The 13853-nt window shown below is 37.7% G+C and overlaps 2 protein-coding genes across 2 annotated transcripts in view; one reads left to right on the top strand and one right to left on the bottom strand.

The window, feature by feature from the left end:
• Positions 1–33: 33 nt before the first annotated feature.
• Positions 34–13004, bottom strand: ftr92 (finTRIM family, member 92). Its single transcript, XM_079589543.1, has 6 exons — positions 11183–13004; positions 6884–6967; positions 6214–6447; positions 4546–4705; positions 2294–2353; positions 34–2081 (listed from the first exon to the last, which is right to left on the bottom strand). The coding sequence occupies exons 1-6, from the start codon at positions 11684–11686 to the stop codon at positions 1576–1578; spliced, it is 1548 nt and encodes a 515-aa protein (XP_079445669.1). The 5' UTR covers positions 11687–13004; the 3' UTR covers positions 34–1575.
• A 426-nt stretch (positions 13005–13430) lies between these two features.
• abcg2a (ATP-binding cassette, sub-family G (WHITE), member 2a) overlaps positions 13431–13853 on the top strand; it is a 29380-nt gene continuing 28957 nt past the window's right edge. Inside the window, exon 1 of the mRNA XM_079589519.1 lies at positions 13431–13571. The gene's annotated coding sequence lies outside the window, so the exon portion shown is untranslated. The remainder of the gene's footprint in view (positions 13572–13853) is intronic.

Below are 13853 nucleotides of genomic sequence, written 5' to 3'. Positions count from 1 at the left end.
AGTAAATAACGACAGAATTTTCATTCTTTGGTGAACTATCCCTTTATTGTTAACTTTACATGTTTGAAAAGTTAGTTCCTATCTTCATTTAACATCAGATCAAAACACAACCATAAATCTAGAGCTAAAGCACTTTTGACATAAATGAAATGTTAAAAACAAGTGCACTACCTTAAAGTCCCCCTGTGGTGTAAATCCAGCTTTTAATGTAGTTTATGTGTGTATGTGGTGTTATTAATCTGCTTTAACACACACCATGTGTCAGTTCATGAGTCGACAGCATTGCTGAGTATTTTCTGCTTAAAACTGCAGTGAACCAAAGACAGTCTCAAACACACGGTTTGAAATCGCTGGTGTTTCTGACATCACAAACTACCTTGACCAATCAGATCAACGTGTGATCGTCAACCAGTGGATCTCTGAGTGAGTAAGTGGAGGCGGGGCTCATTTGCATATTCATAGAACCGCGCATACTAAATGAGGCAAGAGTGTCGAGTTACATTCAAGCATTTTTTTAAAGAAGAAAATGTTTAAATATGTAATTTTGCTGATCAAAGATGAGTTTTAAGGGATACAATTATTGACTACAGGGGGACTTTAAAAACAGATTCTCGATTATGTCAAGCCAACAAAAAAATCAGAAGCTTTAGCGTTGAGTATTGTCTTGCAACACTGTTGGTAATGCCGTATATTTATTTGATCAATTAGGACAACGTTTGTATTCTGCATTTTGCATTCAAACGAATAGTGCTCTCTAGCGCCTCGCTTTTTCAAACGCGTGTTGCAACTACGCTAGCCGTTATGTACCAAGAAGCGATGACAGCAATAGCCCTTCGTCGAGTTTAACTATACGTTACATGTTCTACTGTTATGCTGCCGATATAATGAATTACACAACCAAGCAATGAAGAAAAAGCTTGTAATTTAGAGCGTAACATTGACGTACCCGTCGAGAAGAAAGCAGGAAACTTCAGCGTCCCTTTCAAAGTCTTTCTCCTTCATTCGCACTTTCCACCTGGGTAAAGCTATCCCGATATTTACCTCGGTTTTTGAATTCGCCGGTCACGTTTCCTTTTAAATTCAATGTTGGCATTTCTCCTGTGGCTCGGCATAAGTATGATCCTGAATTATGAAGTACCGTGCAGTGCAGGCTTTCAGATGTACCGGGACAGTGACGCGCATTACTCTCTCCTCGTCCGCTTCAGTGTCAGTCACGTGACGCCGGCTCTGGACGAACACGCGTTGAGGTCGCCGAGTGCTTTTTGTCCCTCTCTGCTATTATAGTTTTTCAAGATGGCGGAGCGACATGGAAGCCTCCGTGGAGTTACCCGTCCCATGTAAATAAAGATAAGAAATTCTTCGCGTACGAGGATACGTCGGATCATTGGGAGAGGTAATTGTACTCCACTGAGGACATATTTATGAATAAAGACATTGATTTTAGTTAATAAAATACTTAAAAAACTACACATTGTCCCTTTAATAGACGTAATTTTCTCTTCGGGACCGCTGGCATCTCACTTTCCACACCTGGGATATTTGTGTCTTTGATTTGTACTTGTTTTGTTTGCCGACTTACAGTCCACAAAATTTTGCGCTTGATCCCTGAAAGAGCCCAAATCCTGGATAAAGGGGTTGAGTGAACCGGGTCTGGACTCGGTGTAGGAGGATCATGGTGTCTGAGACGCTGTAGAAGGACAGCAGTCCCGCCCGGTGATCCAGAAACACCCCGATCCGGTGGGACAGGGGTACGTTGATGATCACCTCCTCGTTATCGTGCACTAGTGCATATCTGAAAACTGTACAGTCCAAACTCCAGGATTGTCTGTTGTACCCAAACCCACTGTCGTCGTCTTGCCCAGTTCTGCCGATGTCTACGCCGTATTGCCCGGTCCAAACTGCCTCCCAGTAGCATCGGCCGGTCAGCCCGTTCTTGCTCAGTACTTGGGCCCACCACTCAAATCTGTCCTGATGCTCAGGGTATGACTGGCACTCAATGCTGCAATCCACAGCCTGGTTCTGCTCCGTTAACCGGAGGTTCCTATGGGCTGTGTTTGGGTCCAGACTCAAGGAGACCAGAACTGATGGGAGAGGAGAGACACAAGGTGAAAATGCAAGACCCAAGTAAAGCTTGGCCAAGACTAGTTCAGATTACACGACTTTTTTGTTTGTTACGCTAGTCATTGTGTACTCACTCCTCATCACTAATCCTAGGAATTTTCCTATTGTGCCTTTTGCCTTTCATGGAGAAAGTTTAGGTTATTTTTAAATGTGAGCAGAATGAACGACTTACACTGTAGAAAGTCCTCCCTCGTTTTGGGTTCGAGTGGCAGTAGGATCTTCTCCGCGGTCACTAGAGAGATGTGAGGTGTAAGAGAATGGATCAGTTATATGCGAATATGCAGACTTTTTCGCAAGGGATGGGAGACGCGTATGATTCTTTTAAATCACGAGTGTTCTCTGAAGTATTATGTAGGCAGGACCCAGAGAGCAACTTGAGCCGCTTTCACACAGAGCGGTGATCCCGGGAAATTGCCGCAAAATTGCCAGAGTGCCTTCTGTGTGAACGCAAACACGTCCCGGCAGGGCCGGAGTGGGACTCATTTTCAGCCCTGGAGTTTCATGCCTTAGACCGGCCCACTTTAGTTCCCGACTGACTATATTAAAATAATGTAATTAAACCCTCAGTTTATAAGTCTGCAATAGTGCACTGTTCTGTACAGCCTTGTAATTCATTGTATTTTTCAAAAATATAATTTTCTATTCAGTGCAATAGCCGTACACAGGGTTTTATAAATACAAAGGTCCCAAAAGTGATCTGGCTCAGGGGGTTCGGGGGCATATTATGTTTACACTGTCATTGGCAAAGAACATAGGCTATGTATATCTGTGTTAAATAGGAATTCATTGTAATAAAGTTATTCTCATTCTGAGCACAGTATGCAATAGGCTATTCCTCTACCTGATCTCCTCTCTCATCTCCATCTCCTTCTCTCATTCTTCTTCAGTCTCTTTATCTTTACCTGTAAATCTCCCCTTCCCGAAGCTGAGCTTTGATTGATACAGTTTTTGCAAACTTATTATTTATGTCGGTCTTTTAAAACTTCTATCGTAAAACAGCTGTTTAGTTTAGCCACTTGCATCTTATCTCGAGAAGCGGCGCGCTAGGATTCGCGCGCGGCCGCGGCTCGCGCTTCTGTGAATATAAATCCTGCTTGCTTTGATCGGACATCTCAAACATTTTGCCATTGCCAACGAAAGCAGCTCAGATGATGAGGTTGGTTATCGTCGCGATATGCGAATCATTACAGCACCAAATTAGAGTTAATATTAGGCAATTATTTCACAACTTTATACACTCAGAAAAATTACAGAGGTCCGGACCTCGGAGACCTCAAGGGTGGGTACGGCCCTGACTCGTAGGCTTTTTGGCCGCTTGAGTTTCTAGAGATTTTTTATTATTCTGGCCTTTTCAGCGCCGCCATTGCGCCTATTATCCATGTTTTGTATCTCTTATTTTTTGTTCGCACATCTCTAACAACGGACTTGTTTTTTTGTGGGGCTGCGAGAAAATAATAATAAAAAAATAGTAGGGCTGCGCTGTGACTGGAGCCTATATAGGGAAAGCATTCAACCCAGTGCCATGACAACACCGGCCCTCCTGGCCAATAAAACAGACCGGCCCACCGGGAATTCTCCCGGTGCTCCCGATTAGCCAATCCGGGCCTGCGTCCCGGGATTGATGCCGGGATGGGAACCTAGTAACATAACCGGGATCAGTCCCGGAACGCGCCCTGTGTGAACTAAAGCCGTGAGTATTTTGTTGCTCTTAGAAGAAAGTTTGTGTTCATCAGTACTATTTTCCTTCAGTACTAGGTCTGGGATTGAGGTGTATTCTTGGGTTTTCTCCGATCAATTTTTTGCAGGTCTAATCAGCGAACAGAGGGAGTGTCTGAGAACGATGACGTTGAGGTTGTGCGCTAGTTTGAGTCGTCATACGTCACAACCAAACGTTAGCGATTGGTTATGGCAGATCCAGAGTGGCTCTGGACAGATCCAATAGTTTTAAACTTCAACAGAGTACCCGCCTTCAAGTTAACGCTTGTCAATGGAGAGAGGTCAGACTCTGTACAAATGAAATGTACAAGAGTCTGGTAGAACCAGGCTAGTTTTTTGTAATACATTAGGACAATTCAAACCTTTGAAAAGAAACTGGGGACAGTTCTTAAACTAAGCATTTTTTCTTGCACTGAAAATGTTTCATGGATGTTAAGATAGTTCCATTGACGCCAAATAGAAACCTTCATTTTTAAGGGTATAGTCATACACTACTGTTGACAGCCCACCCACCAACTGTTAAGATACTGATGCGGAAATCCACCAATTATTAGGTCAGTGAATGGCTGCTATGCCACTTCTGGGAGAACTTGTTGCTTTTGGATGGATGGAAATTTTGACCACACAGATCTAGTAGTAGTCCCATACTTTGAATTAAAACTGACCACTTATGTGGACTAACTTTTTTCATAAAACATGACTTTTTACCTGCTGAGAATATCCTGGTCATTTCCAGTCTCCAAATGTCCTCTATTTGTGCCGTTAATGTGGAGAGGGACTTGATCACTTCTCCAAAAGAGAACTGTGGATTAGTGGCTCGGCTGGGAAAGTCGGTACACTGCAAAGTCGGCCAGCGAGATTCGACCTCCTATGAGATTTGGAGACAATCACGAGTGGCGGTAAGCGTGCTACAACAGATCGAGAAATAGGCTGCGTTCCAGTCCACTTTTAGACAAGCATTTGCAAACTTCCCCTCGGGGGAATCCCTGCCGCCATTTTGAAGTGCGTTCTACTTCGTGAAGTGGATGACGGAAGTTTATATGGACAGACCCTCGTTCCCTCGATTTTGACAGAGGGAGCGAGTCTACTTCATATGTACACTTCAGGCAGCTTCATATATCACAATGCAGTACAATTGTGACGTCAACGCATATTGCGTTTAATTGACCGTTCGCAAAGACCCGCCCCCTTTAATTACTGTCGCTATGTCCGACAAGCTACGCCGCTCTCACACACACACCATGTTCTCATGCAGTGAACAATACAGACTAGCTTACTTTTTTTGGTTACTTTTGATATTAAACATATTAAACAAAGTCTCACCTTTCAAATTTGGTCATTTTTTAAAAGAAATGTAAACAATAAATAGCGTTTTGTGGCTCTTTAATGTGTGTGACAGATCGCTGTGTCGCCTCAGTTAAAGCCGCTCGTGAACCGATCATCTCTTCCTTCTAGTTCATTTATAGCATCAAATAAACATGAATGAACATCAGAAGGAATGTTGTTTTAACCGTGGAAAGGCGTCAGTACACTCCGCTTCTCAAGCTCAAATCCTCCAACGTAATCTACCAACTCTCCTGACGGCTTTGTCGGACAAAATGGCGGTTGGCGAAGTATGATTGGTCAGATCACCTGTCAATCAAGCTCCCTGCGAAGGGTCAATTTACCCTCTATGATATATTAATTATATATATAAAAAAAATTTAAACAACTCAAACACACCTATATACATATAGAATGCTGCATTAAACAATTTTGTAAGGGAAAAAATGAATAATAAATCAACAACATAGTGAATTCTAAGTGATCAAGTTCCAGAAAGTTAGAACCTCTGAGTGAGTTCCCGTAGTGTGACAGCGCTTCTGGGCTGTACATCAGAACGTAGGCTCACTATTGGCCGACGCTGGTCATGTGTGTGATGCTGGCCAATAGTGAGCCTCCGTTCTGATGTACAACCCAGAAGCGCTGTGCTGTCACACCCTTGGAACTCACTCAGAGGAACACACAGAAGAACATCAAGAGTTCAATAAAGTCCTTATTTTTGCGCACAAAAAGTATTCTCGCCGCTTGATAAACTTCAGGTTGAGCCGCTGTCGTCACTCGGACTATTTTAAACATTGTCTTTACTAACTTTCTGGACCGGCAAGTTTCAATTACAACAGAAGCCTCTGGAGGAGTGAGACAGCGCTCAGATCTAATCACTAATATCTTCACTTGTGTTCTGGAGATGAAGGAAAGTCTGACAGGGAACAACATGAGGAGAGTCATTACTGACAGAGTTTACATTTCTGGGTGAACTAACCCTTTAATTGGGGTTAGAGCTAAACTGTGCAGGACAGTGGCCATCCCGGAGCAGGATTGGACGCCGTGTGTTACCTGGAGGAAATAAATGTGATCATCGGTGTGTGAGAGCTGCTCCAGCTCGGCCTGTTTCCTCCTCAGCTTCGAGATCTCCTGTTCAAGACCTTCCGAATGTCCCTGAATGCGGTCCAACTCCGTGGTCATCTGAGTTTGGACCCGCGCAATCATCTCTGTGTGGCTTCTCCGTATAAAGCTGACCAGCTCGGTAAAGATCCTGTCACCTTCCTCCTCTGTGGCTTGAGTCAGGTTCTGTCAGTGGACATATAGTCAGATGAACTTAAGAATTTTAAGCATTTATTTGGTTGTTCATTTGTGAAAGTCAAGCGGTAACCTTCCCGTCTCTCTCTTGCAACCAACACGGAAGTTAAACTGCAGTTCATCGACTGGCCACTAGAGACCGGCTGCAAAAGAGAGTCAATCCCATAGACCCCCATGTTAAAATGCCCAATTTTACAGAAGAAAAAGCGTCACGGACACTAAATCCTTCTTTTTTTTTTTCTTTTTTTTTTTTTTTTTCTTTTTTTACAGTCTATGGTGAAAGTGTGTAACTTCTTGTCCCATTGTTCAAGGTTCAACTCGCTTTGTGAAGTCTACCAATGGCTTAATTATAGTTTCTGCCTATTAATCTGAGATAAAAGGAAGACTTTGGAAACTTATTGCACTTTTAAATGAGCCACGGACTTACCGTGAGGGAACCTGCTGACTTCTGGATCTCCTTCAGCTCAGTCTCTCGATCGATGACCATCTGCAGGGCCTTTTCCAGCTGCCTCTGGGAATCATTGGACAACAAGACTCAAGACCGTGGGTGTGTCTCAATCAGATCTCTAGGTTGTGAATTGTTGTATAATGTACTCATTCGTACACTGGTAAGGACGCTGGCTCTCTACTGCAAAAAATACTTTCTTAATTAGTATTTTTGTTTTGTTTCCAGTCCAAATATATAAAAATTCTTAAACCATGAAGCGTTTACTAGAGAAGTAAAATGACATAAGAAATTCTATTTTGTTTTAAGATAAAAAGAAAGTAATTTAAGTAATTTTTGCTTAAAACAAGCTAATTTATCTGCCAATGGGGTAAGAAAAAAATTCTTGGTTTCCATTTGAATAAAAAAAAAATCTTACCCCATTGGCAGATAATTTTGCTTGTTTTAAGCAAAAAATACTTAAATTACTTTCTTTTTATCTTAAAACAAAATAGAATTTCTTATGTCATTTTACTTCTCTAGTAAATGCTTCTTGATTTAATAATTTTTAGATATTTAGACTGGAAACAAAACAAAAATACTAAGTAAGAAAAGCATTTTTTGCAGTGAAAAATTATCGTTATTTTAACAATAAAAGACTGTAAAAATGCTACAGTGAAAAACTGTTAATTGGTTAAAAGAAAGTTTCCTTACTATATACGGTAAATAACTGTGATCGATCTAATGGTACATTTAATGTAATTTTACTGTAAAATACCGCTAAATTTACAGTTTTTGAAAGTGAAAAAGAACAACTCGCTGTATAATTTACAGTGAAAAAACGTAAATTAATATTCCCACAATTCCCTGCGTGACACTTTACATTTGATGTATTTTTGTTGAAATAACTGTTTCTTCATAGTTTTCGTAGTTTTTTTTCTAATCAGTTATGTACATTTTTTGTTTTATGTTACATGTAATGTTGTTAAATTAATGGTTATTGCATTTTCAAAATTGCATGTGTGTTACCATGATGGTGTTTAATGACACTGTGCATCTTTTATATTTTAGTATTAACTTTCTTGTGGAAGAGCTGCTTGTGATGAGCTTTGATTGATCATGTGACTTTCATCACTGCAGTTATTTTTGGTTTTCAGTGTATGGTACAAAACGGATATTAATACTTCAATAATGAAATACGGGTTATTTACTGTAAATTAAGTCTGTAAAACCTAAAATGTTGCTACTGTATTTTATACGGTAAACTACTGGCAACCACAGCTGCCGGTATTTTACCGTAAATTTAACTTTTTTTATTTTTACCTTGTACACATTGGGACACTGATTAGACACATGCCAACGTGATTTCGGCACTGTGAAAATTGTTCGTTATTTTAATGGTAAAAGACTGTTTAAATGCAACGGAAAAACATGTTAATGGTTTATGTACACTTACTATACATAGTGAAAAACTGTAATTTTACAGTAAAATAGTATTAAATGTACAGATTTTGGAAGAACACATAAAAAAACAAACCACAGGTTAAAAAATGGTAGGAATATTTGTTTTACGGCATTGATATAAAGTTTACGGTAAAACAACTGGCAGCTGTAGTTGCAAGTGCTTTACTGTAAAAATAAATAAATACGGTAGTAATATTTTAGGTTTTATGGCATTGAATTTCAATTTATGGTATACATTTTTTGTATACCATAAAACTATGTAACAGAGACTATGTCTCTCGGCTGGCCTGGGAACGCCTCGGTGTCCCCCCGGAAGAGCTAGAGGAAGTGGCTAGGGAAAGGGAAGTCTGGGCATCTCTGCTTAGACTGCTGCCCCCGCGACCCGGCCCCGGATAAGCGGAAGAAGATGGATGGACATTTTTTTAACTTTTTTTAAAAACTTTTTTTACACTTCCAAAAACTGTAAATTTAATTGTATTTTACTGTAAAATAACATTAAATGTACGGTTAGATCTAGATTCACAGTTTTCACCGTATATAGAGTATGAAAACTTTCTGTTAACCAATTAACAGATTTTCACAGTAGCATTTTTCTTTTTCACTTCCAAAAACTGTAAATTGAATTGTATTTTACTGTAAAATAACATTGAATGTACGGTTAGATCTAGATTCACAGTTTTCACCGTATATAGAGTATGAAAACTTTCTGTTAACCAATTAACAGATTTTCACAGTAGCATTTTTCTTTCTCACTTCCAAAAACTGTAAATTTAATTGTATTTTACTGTAAAATAACATTAAATGTACAGTTAGATCTAGATTCAGTTTTTCACCGTATATAGAGTATGAAAACTTTGTTAACCAATTAACAGATTTTCACAGTAGCATTTTTCTTTCTCACTTCCAAAAACTGTAAATTTAATTGTATTTTACTGTAAAATAACATTAAATGTACAGTTAGATCTAGATTCAGTTTTTCACCGTATATAGAGTATGAAAACTTTCTGTTAACCAATTAACATATTTTCATTATAGCATTTTTCTTTCTCACTTCCAAAAACTGTAAATTTAATTGTATTTTACTGTAAAATAACATTGAATGTACGGTTAGATCTATATTCACAGTTTTCACCGTATATAGAGTATGAAAACTTTCTGTTAACCAATTAACAGATTTTCACAGTAGCATTTTTCTTTTTCACTTCCAAAACTGTAAATTGAATTGTATTTTACTGTAAAATAACATTAAATGTGTATGGTTAATGCATCACAGTTATTCAGCGTATATAGAGTATGAAAACTTTCTGTTAACCAATTAACAGATTTTCATTATAGCATTTTTCTTTTTCACTTCCAAAAACTGTAAATTTAATTGTATTTTACTGTAAAATAACATTAAATGTGTATGGTTAATGCATCACAGTTTTTCACCGTATATAGAGTATGAAAACTTTCTGTTAACCAATTAACAGATTTTCACAGTAGCATTTTTCTTTTTCACTTCCAAAAACTGTAAATTTAATTGTATTTTACTGTAAAATAACATTAAATGTACAGTTAGATCTAGATTCAGTTTTTCACCGTATATAGAGTATGAAAACTTTCTGTTAACCAATTAACATATTTTCATTATAGCATTTTTCTTTCTCACTTCCAAAAACTGTAAATTGAATTGTATTTTACTGTAAAATAACATTGAATGTACGGTTAGATCTATATTCACAGTTGTCACCGTATATAGAGTATGAAAACTTTGTTAACCAATTAACAGATTTTCACAGTAGCATTTTTCTTTTTCACTTCCAAAACTGTAAATTGAATTGTATTTTACTGTAAAATAACATTAAATGTGTATGGTTAATGCATCACAGTTATTCAGCGTATATAGAGTATGAAAACTTTGTTAACCAATTAACAGATTTTCATTATAGCATTTTTCTTTTTCACTTCCAAAAACTGTAAATTGAATTGTATTTTACTGTAAAATAACAATAAATGTACGGTTAGATCTAGATTCACAGTTTTCACCGTATATAGAGTATGAAAACGTTCTGTTAACCAAATAACAGATTTTTACATAAGCATTTTTCTTTTTCACTTCCAAAACTGTAAATTGAATTGTATTTTACTGTAAAATAACATTAAATGTGTATGGTTAATGCATCACAGTTATTCAGCGTATATAGAGTATGAAAACTTTGTTAACCAATTAACAGATTTTCATTATAGCATTTTTCTTTTTCACTTCCAAAAACTGTAAATTTAATTGTATTTTACTGTAAAATAACATAAAATGTACGGTTAGATCTAGATTCAGTTTTTCACCGTATATTGAGTATGAAAACTTTCTGTTAACCAATTAACATATTTTCATTATAGCATTTTTCTTTCTCACTTCCAAAAACTGTAAATTTAATTGTATTTTATTGTAAAATAACATTGAATGTATGGTTAGATCTAGATTCACAGTTTTCACCGTATAAAGAGTATGAAAACTTTCTGTTAACCAATTAACAGATTTTCACAGTAGCATTTTTCTTTTTCACTTCCAAAAACTGTAAATTTAATTGTATTTTACTGTAAAATAACATTAAATGTGTATGGTTAATGCATCACAGTTATTTAGCGTATATAGTATGAAAACGTTCTGTTAACCAATTAACAGGTTTTCACAGTCTTACCGTTAAAATTACGATACATTTTTTTTTAGTGTGTGGAAATGACTGCCATAATCACAATGACACCAGCTGCTTTTAAGTGTCATAACCTGTTGACTTGAAGGAATGTCTTTCTACTTGTCATACCAGAGACTCACACACACACACACACACACTCTACCTGTTTCTCAGCTCGCTCTGTCGCCACCGACACCACATCATGTCCTTTGTGCTTCACATCCAGCATGCAGAAACAGCAGATGCATTGACCATCAGTGCGACAGTAAACCTCCAAGAGCTTCTGGTGTTCTCCGCACATCTTTTCCCGCAGTTTCCCAGTGACGTCCACCAGTAAGTGTGTATTCCCAGCGCTCAGCTCGTTGTGCATCTGAAGGTGAGTCTCACAGTACGACGCCAAACACACCAGACAAGTCTTGATGGCTTTCTCCTTCTCACCAGTGCAGGAGTCGCACGTCTGAAATCCCATCCTTTCCAGTGTCCCTGCAACCGAATCTATGGATTCATCCGGATCTGCCCCGCACTGAGGACAGGTGTTTTCCTTCAGGTCCTGGAGGCATATTGAGCACATGTGTGTGTCCTTCTCAGCTGACATTTGCATGGAGGACTGGGAGCTCTGTGTTAAAGAGACTCGACAAACACTTTCGTTTTCGTTTCTTTTCTTCATGCCAAATGTAGGTGGGACGCTCTAGTGTGTGTGTGTGTGTGTGTGTGTGTGTGTGTGTGTGTGTGTGTGTGTGTGTGTGTGTGGCCACAGATAAAGAGACAGAACTCATGTGAAGCCTAAAATTCAGAGAGACAGACGGTTGCGTGCCAGTGTGTGGTTAGATAAATATTTCCAGAGTAACCAGTCAAACCAGTCAAATATTACAGCACATACCGTACTGTCATGTGGTTATTGAAAACATCCTCCTTTCGGCTCATCATTGCGTGTGTGCATATGAACCGAGGTGGGCTGAGGTTAAAGAGATCGTAAACTCTTGTTTTGTTGTCGCTTTTATAGTGTTTTTTTTTTTTTCGTTTTTTTTTTTTTTTTTGGCTCAGTGAGTGTTTTCTGATAAGGTTTATATATGTGGACAGAGTCCAGTTGCCGTGAGTTTGTCAAACACTGTTGTGTAACTTGAGACAATAAAACCGTATATAGGAAGAGCCAAATATGGACCATTTCATAATTTAATTCTTTTTGTTTCATAATTGTATTGTTCTTCTGTAAGTAATGGCATGATTGGTTCATGTTCTCGGTTTGATTAAACTGTAGTAAAGTAATTTTCTATATAAAGTCTTGCTCCAAAGCCTGAGATATGCTGAAGTCGACTATATGAATTCTGATCTTTATGTTGTGAATATAGATGTGCATGTGGAGATAAAGCAGAATAAGCCTGAATAAATTACGAATTGACAACTTTTGTTTCTAACATCAAGACTTGTGATATTATATTTCAAGTAAAATCAACTTGGATATTTAAGTCATTTCAACTTAAATCACATTAAACTGACTTAAAAATGAGTTGCATCTTGTATAACTTTTAAAAAAAAGTTTAAAATTGTTTAACTTATTTTGATGAGTTAAAGCAATGTAAAAACATGTTGTCATAACTCATTGATGATTTATGTTTTTACAGTGTATAAGGGAATGTGTGTGTTGACGTGATGTAACCGGTCACCATTTCTTTTAAAGTTTCCAGCTCTTCAACTAAACTTCTTCACCATCAACTTTTTCATTTCACTTTTTCATTTATTTTTAGATTATCCTTTTAGTTTGTCCTGAGCTTATCAGTTTATCTTACGAGTCACATTCAGCCGGTGTGCCTGAAGAACTGCCTGTCTGGAAATCAGGCTTTTAGTTAAAACTAATTACTTTGAGGAAAATTTAAATTATCTTCCTTGTTATGAATGTTATTTCAACTGTCATCTTTTAACAATCCAAATTATGGCTTGATTTAATGACATATATTATAATTATTTGTTTATTTAATTTAATATGTATTTGTGTGTGTATATGCATGTATCATATATATAGCCTATATATATATATATATATTTGTGTGTATATGTATGTATCTTTTTTTTGTGTGTGTATATGTATGTATCATATATATTTTTTTTGTGTGTGTGTGTATATGTATGTATCATATATATATATATATATATATATATATATATATTTGTTTTATGTTTGTGTATATGCATCTATCATATATATATATATATATATATGTGTGTGTGTGTGTGTATGTATGCATCCTATAATGTACAGTATTGTATCATAGTCGTAAAATGCTGGTAATCCCACAATACTTTGATATTTGATACCCCCATGCCATATCCATGCCTCTTGTCCCTCTTGTACACGCTGATGATGTTTATGTAATCTGATATGCATAAGCTATATAAAGTCAGTCCGGTCATCATCATCATAACACGTGTGACGCGCCTCGTGTGCTTTATGAAACCCATTCACCACAGAGCGCGCACGCGCACACACACACACACACACACTCCTCGCATAAAACCAGACGTGCTCGCGTGAGCAGCGATAGGCTCCTCTTCAGGTGAGTGTGTGTGAATGCGGTTTTCTCGACCCCGTTCGCGGTAGTCGGTGATTAATCGGTGTTTCCCGGTGTTCGCGTAAACACGAGCTCGACGGTTCTGCTCTGTGTTGATTTGTGAAGCCGAGGAGGGATATTTCAACAAAGTTTTGCATATGTTTTGCTTAGATATGAATGAACATGATGAGAAATGTAGATTTTAGCATAATAATAATAATAAGAAAATCATAATTCATAAGTCAAATCAATCATAATTGAGCACTTCTCGCGTTGTTTTTGCCTCTT

This window comes from Phoxinus phoxinus (genome assembly GCF_949152265.1).
Source record: "Phoxinus phoxinus genome assembly, chromosome: 18".
Classification (NCBI taxonomy): Eukaryota; Metazoa; Chordata; class Actinopteri; order Cypriniformes; family Leuciscidae; genus Phoxinus; species Phoxinus phoxinus.
The sequence above is the reverse complement of the archived record's forward strand: the minus strand, read 5'-3'. Positions and strand labels throughout refer to the sequence as shown.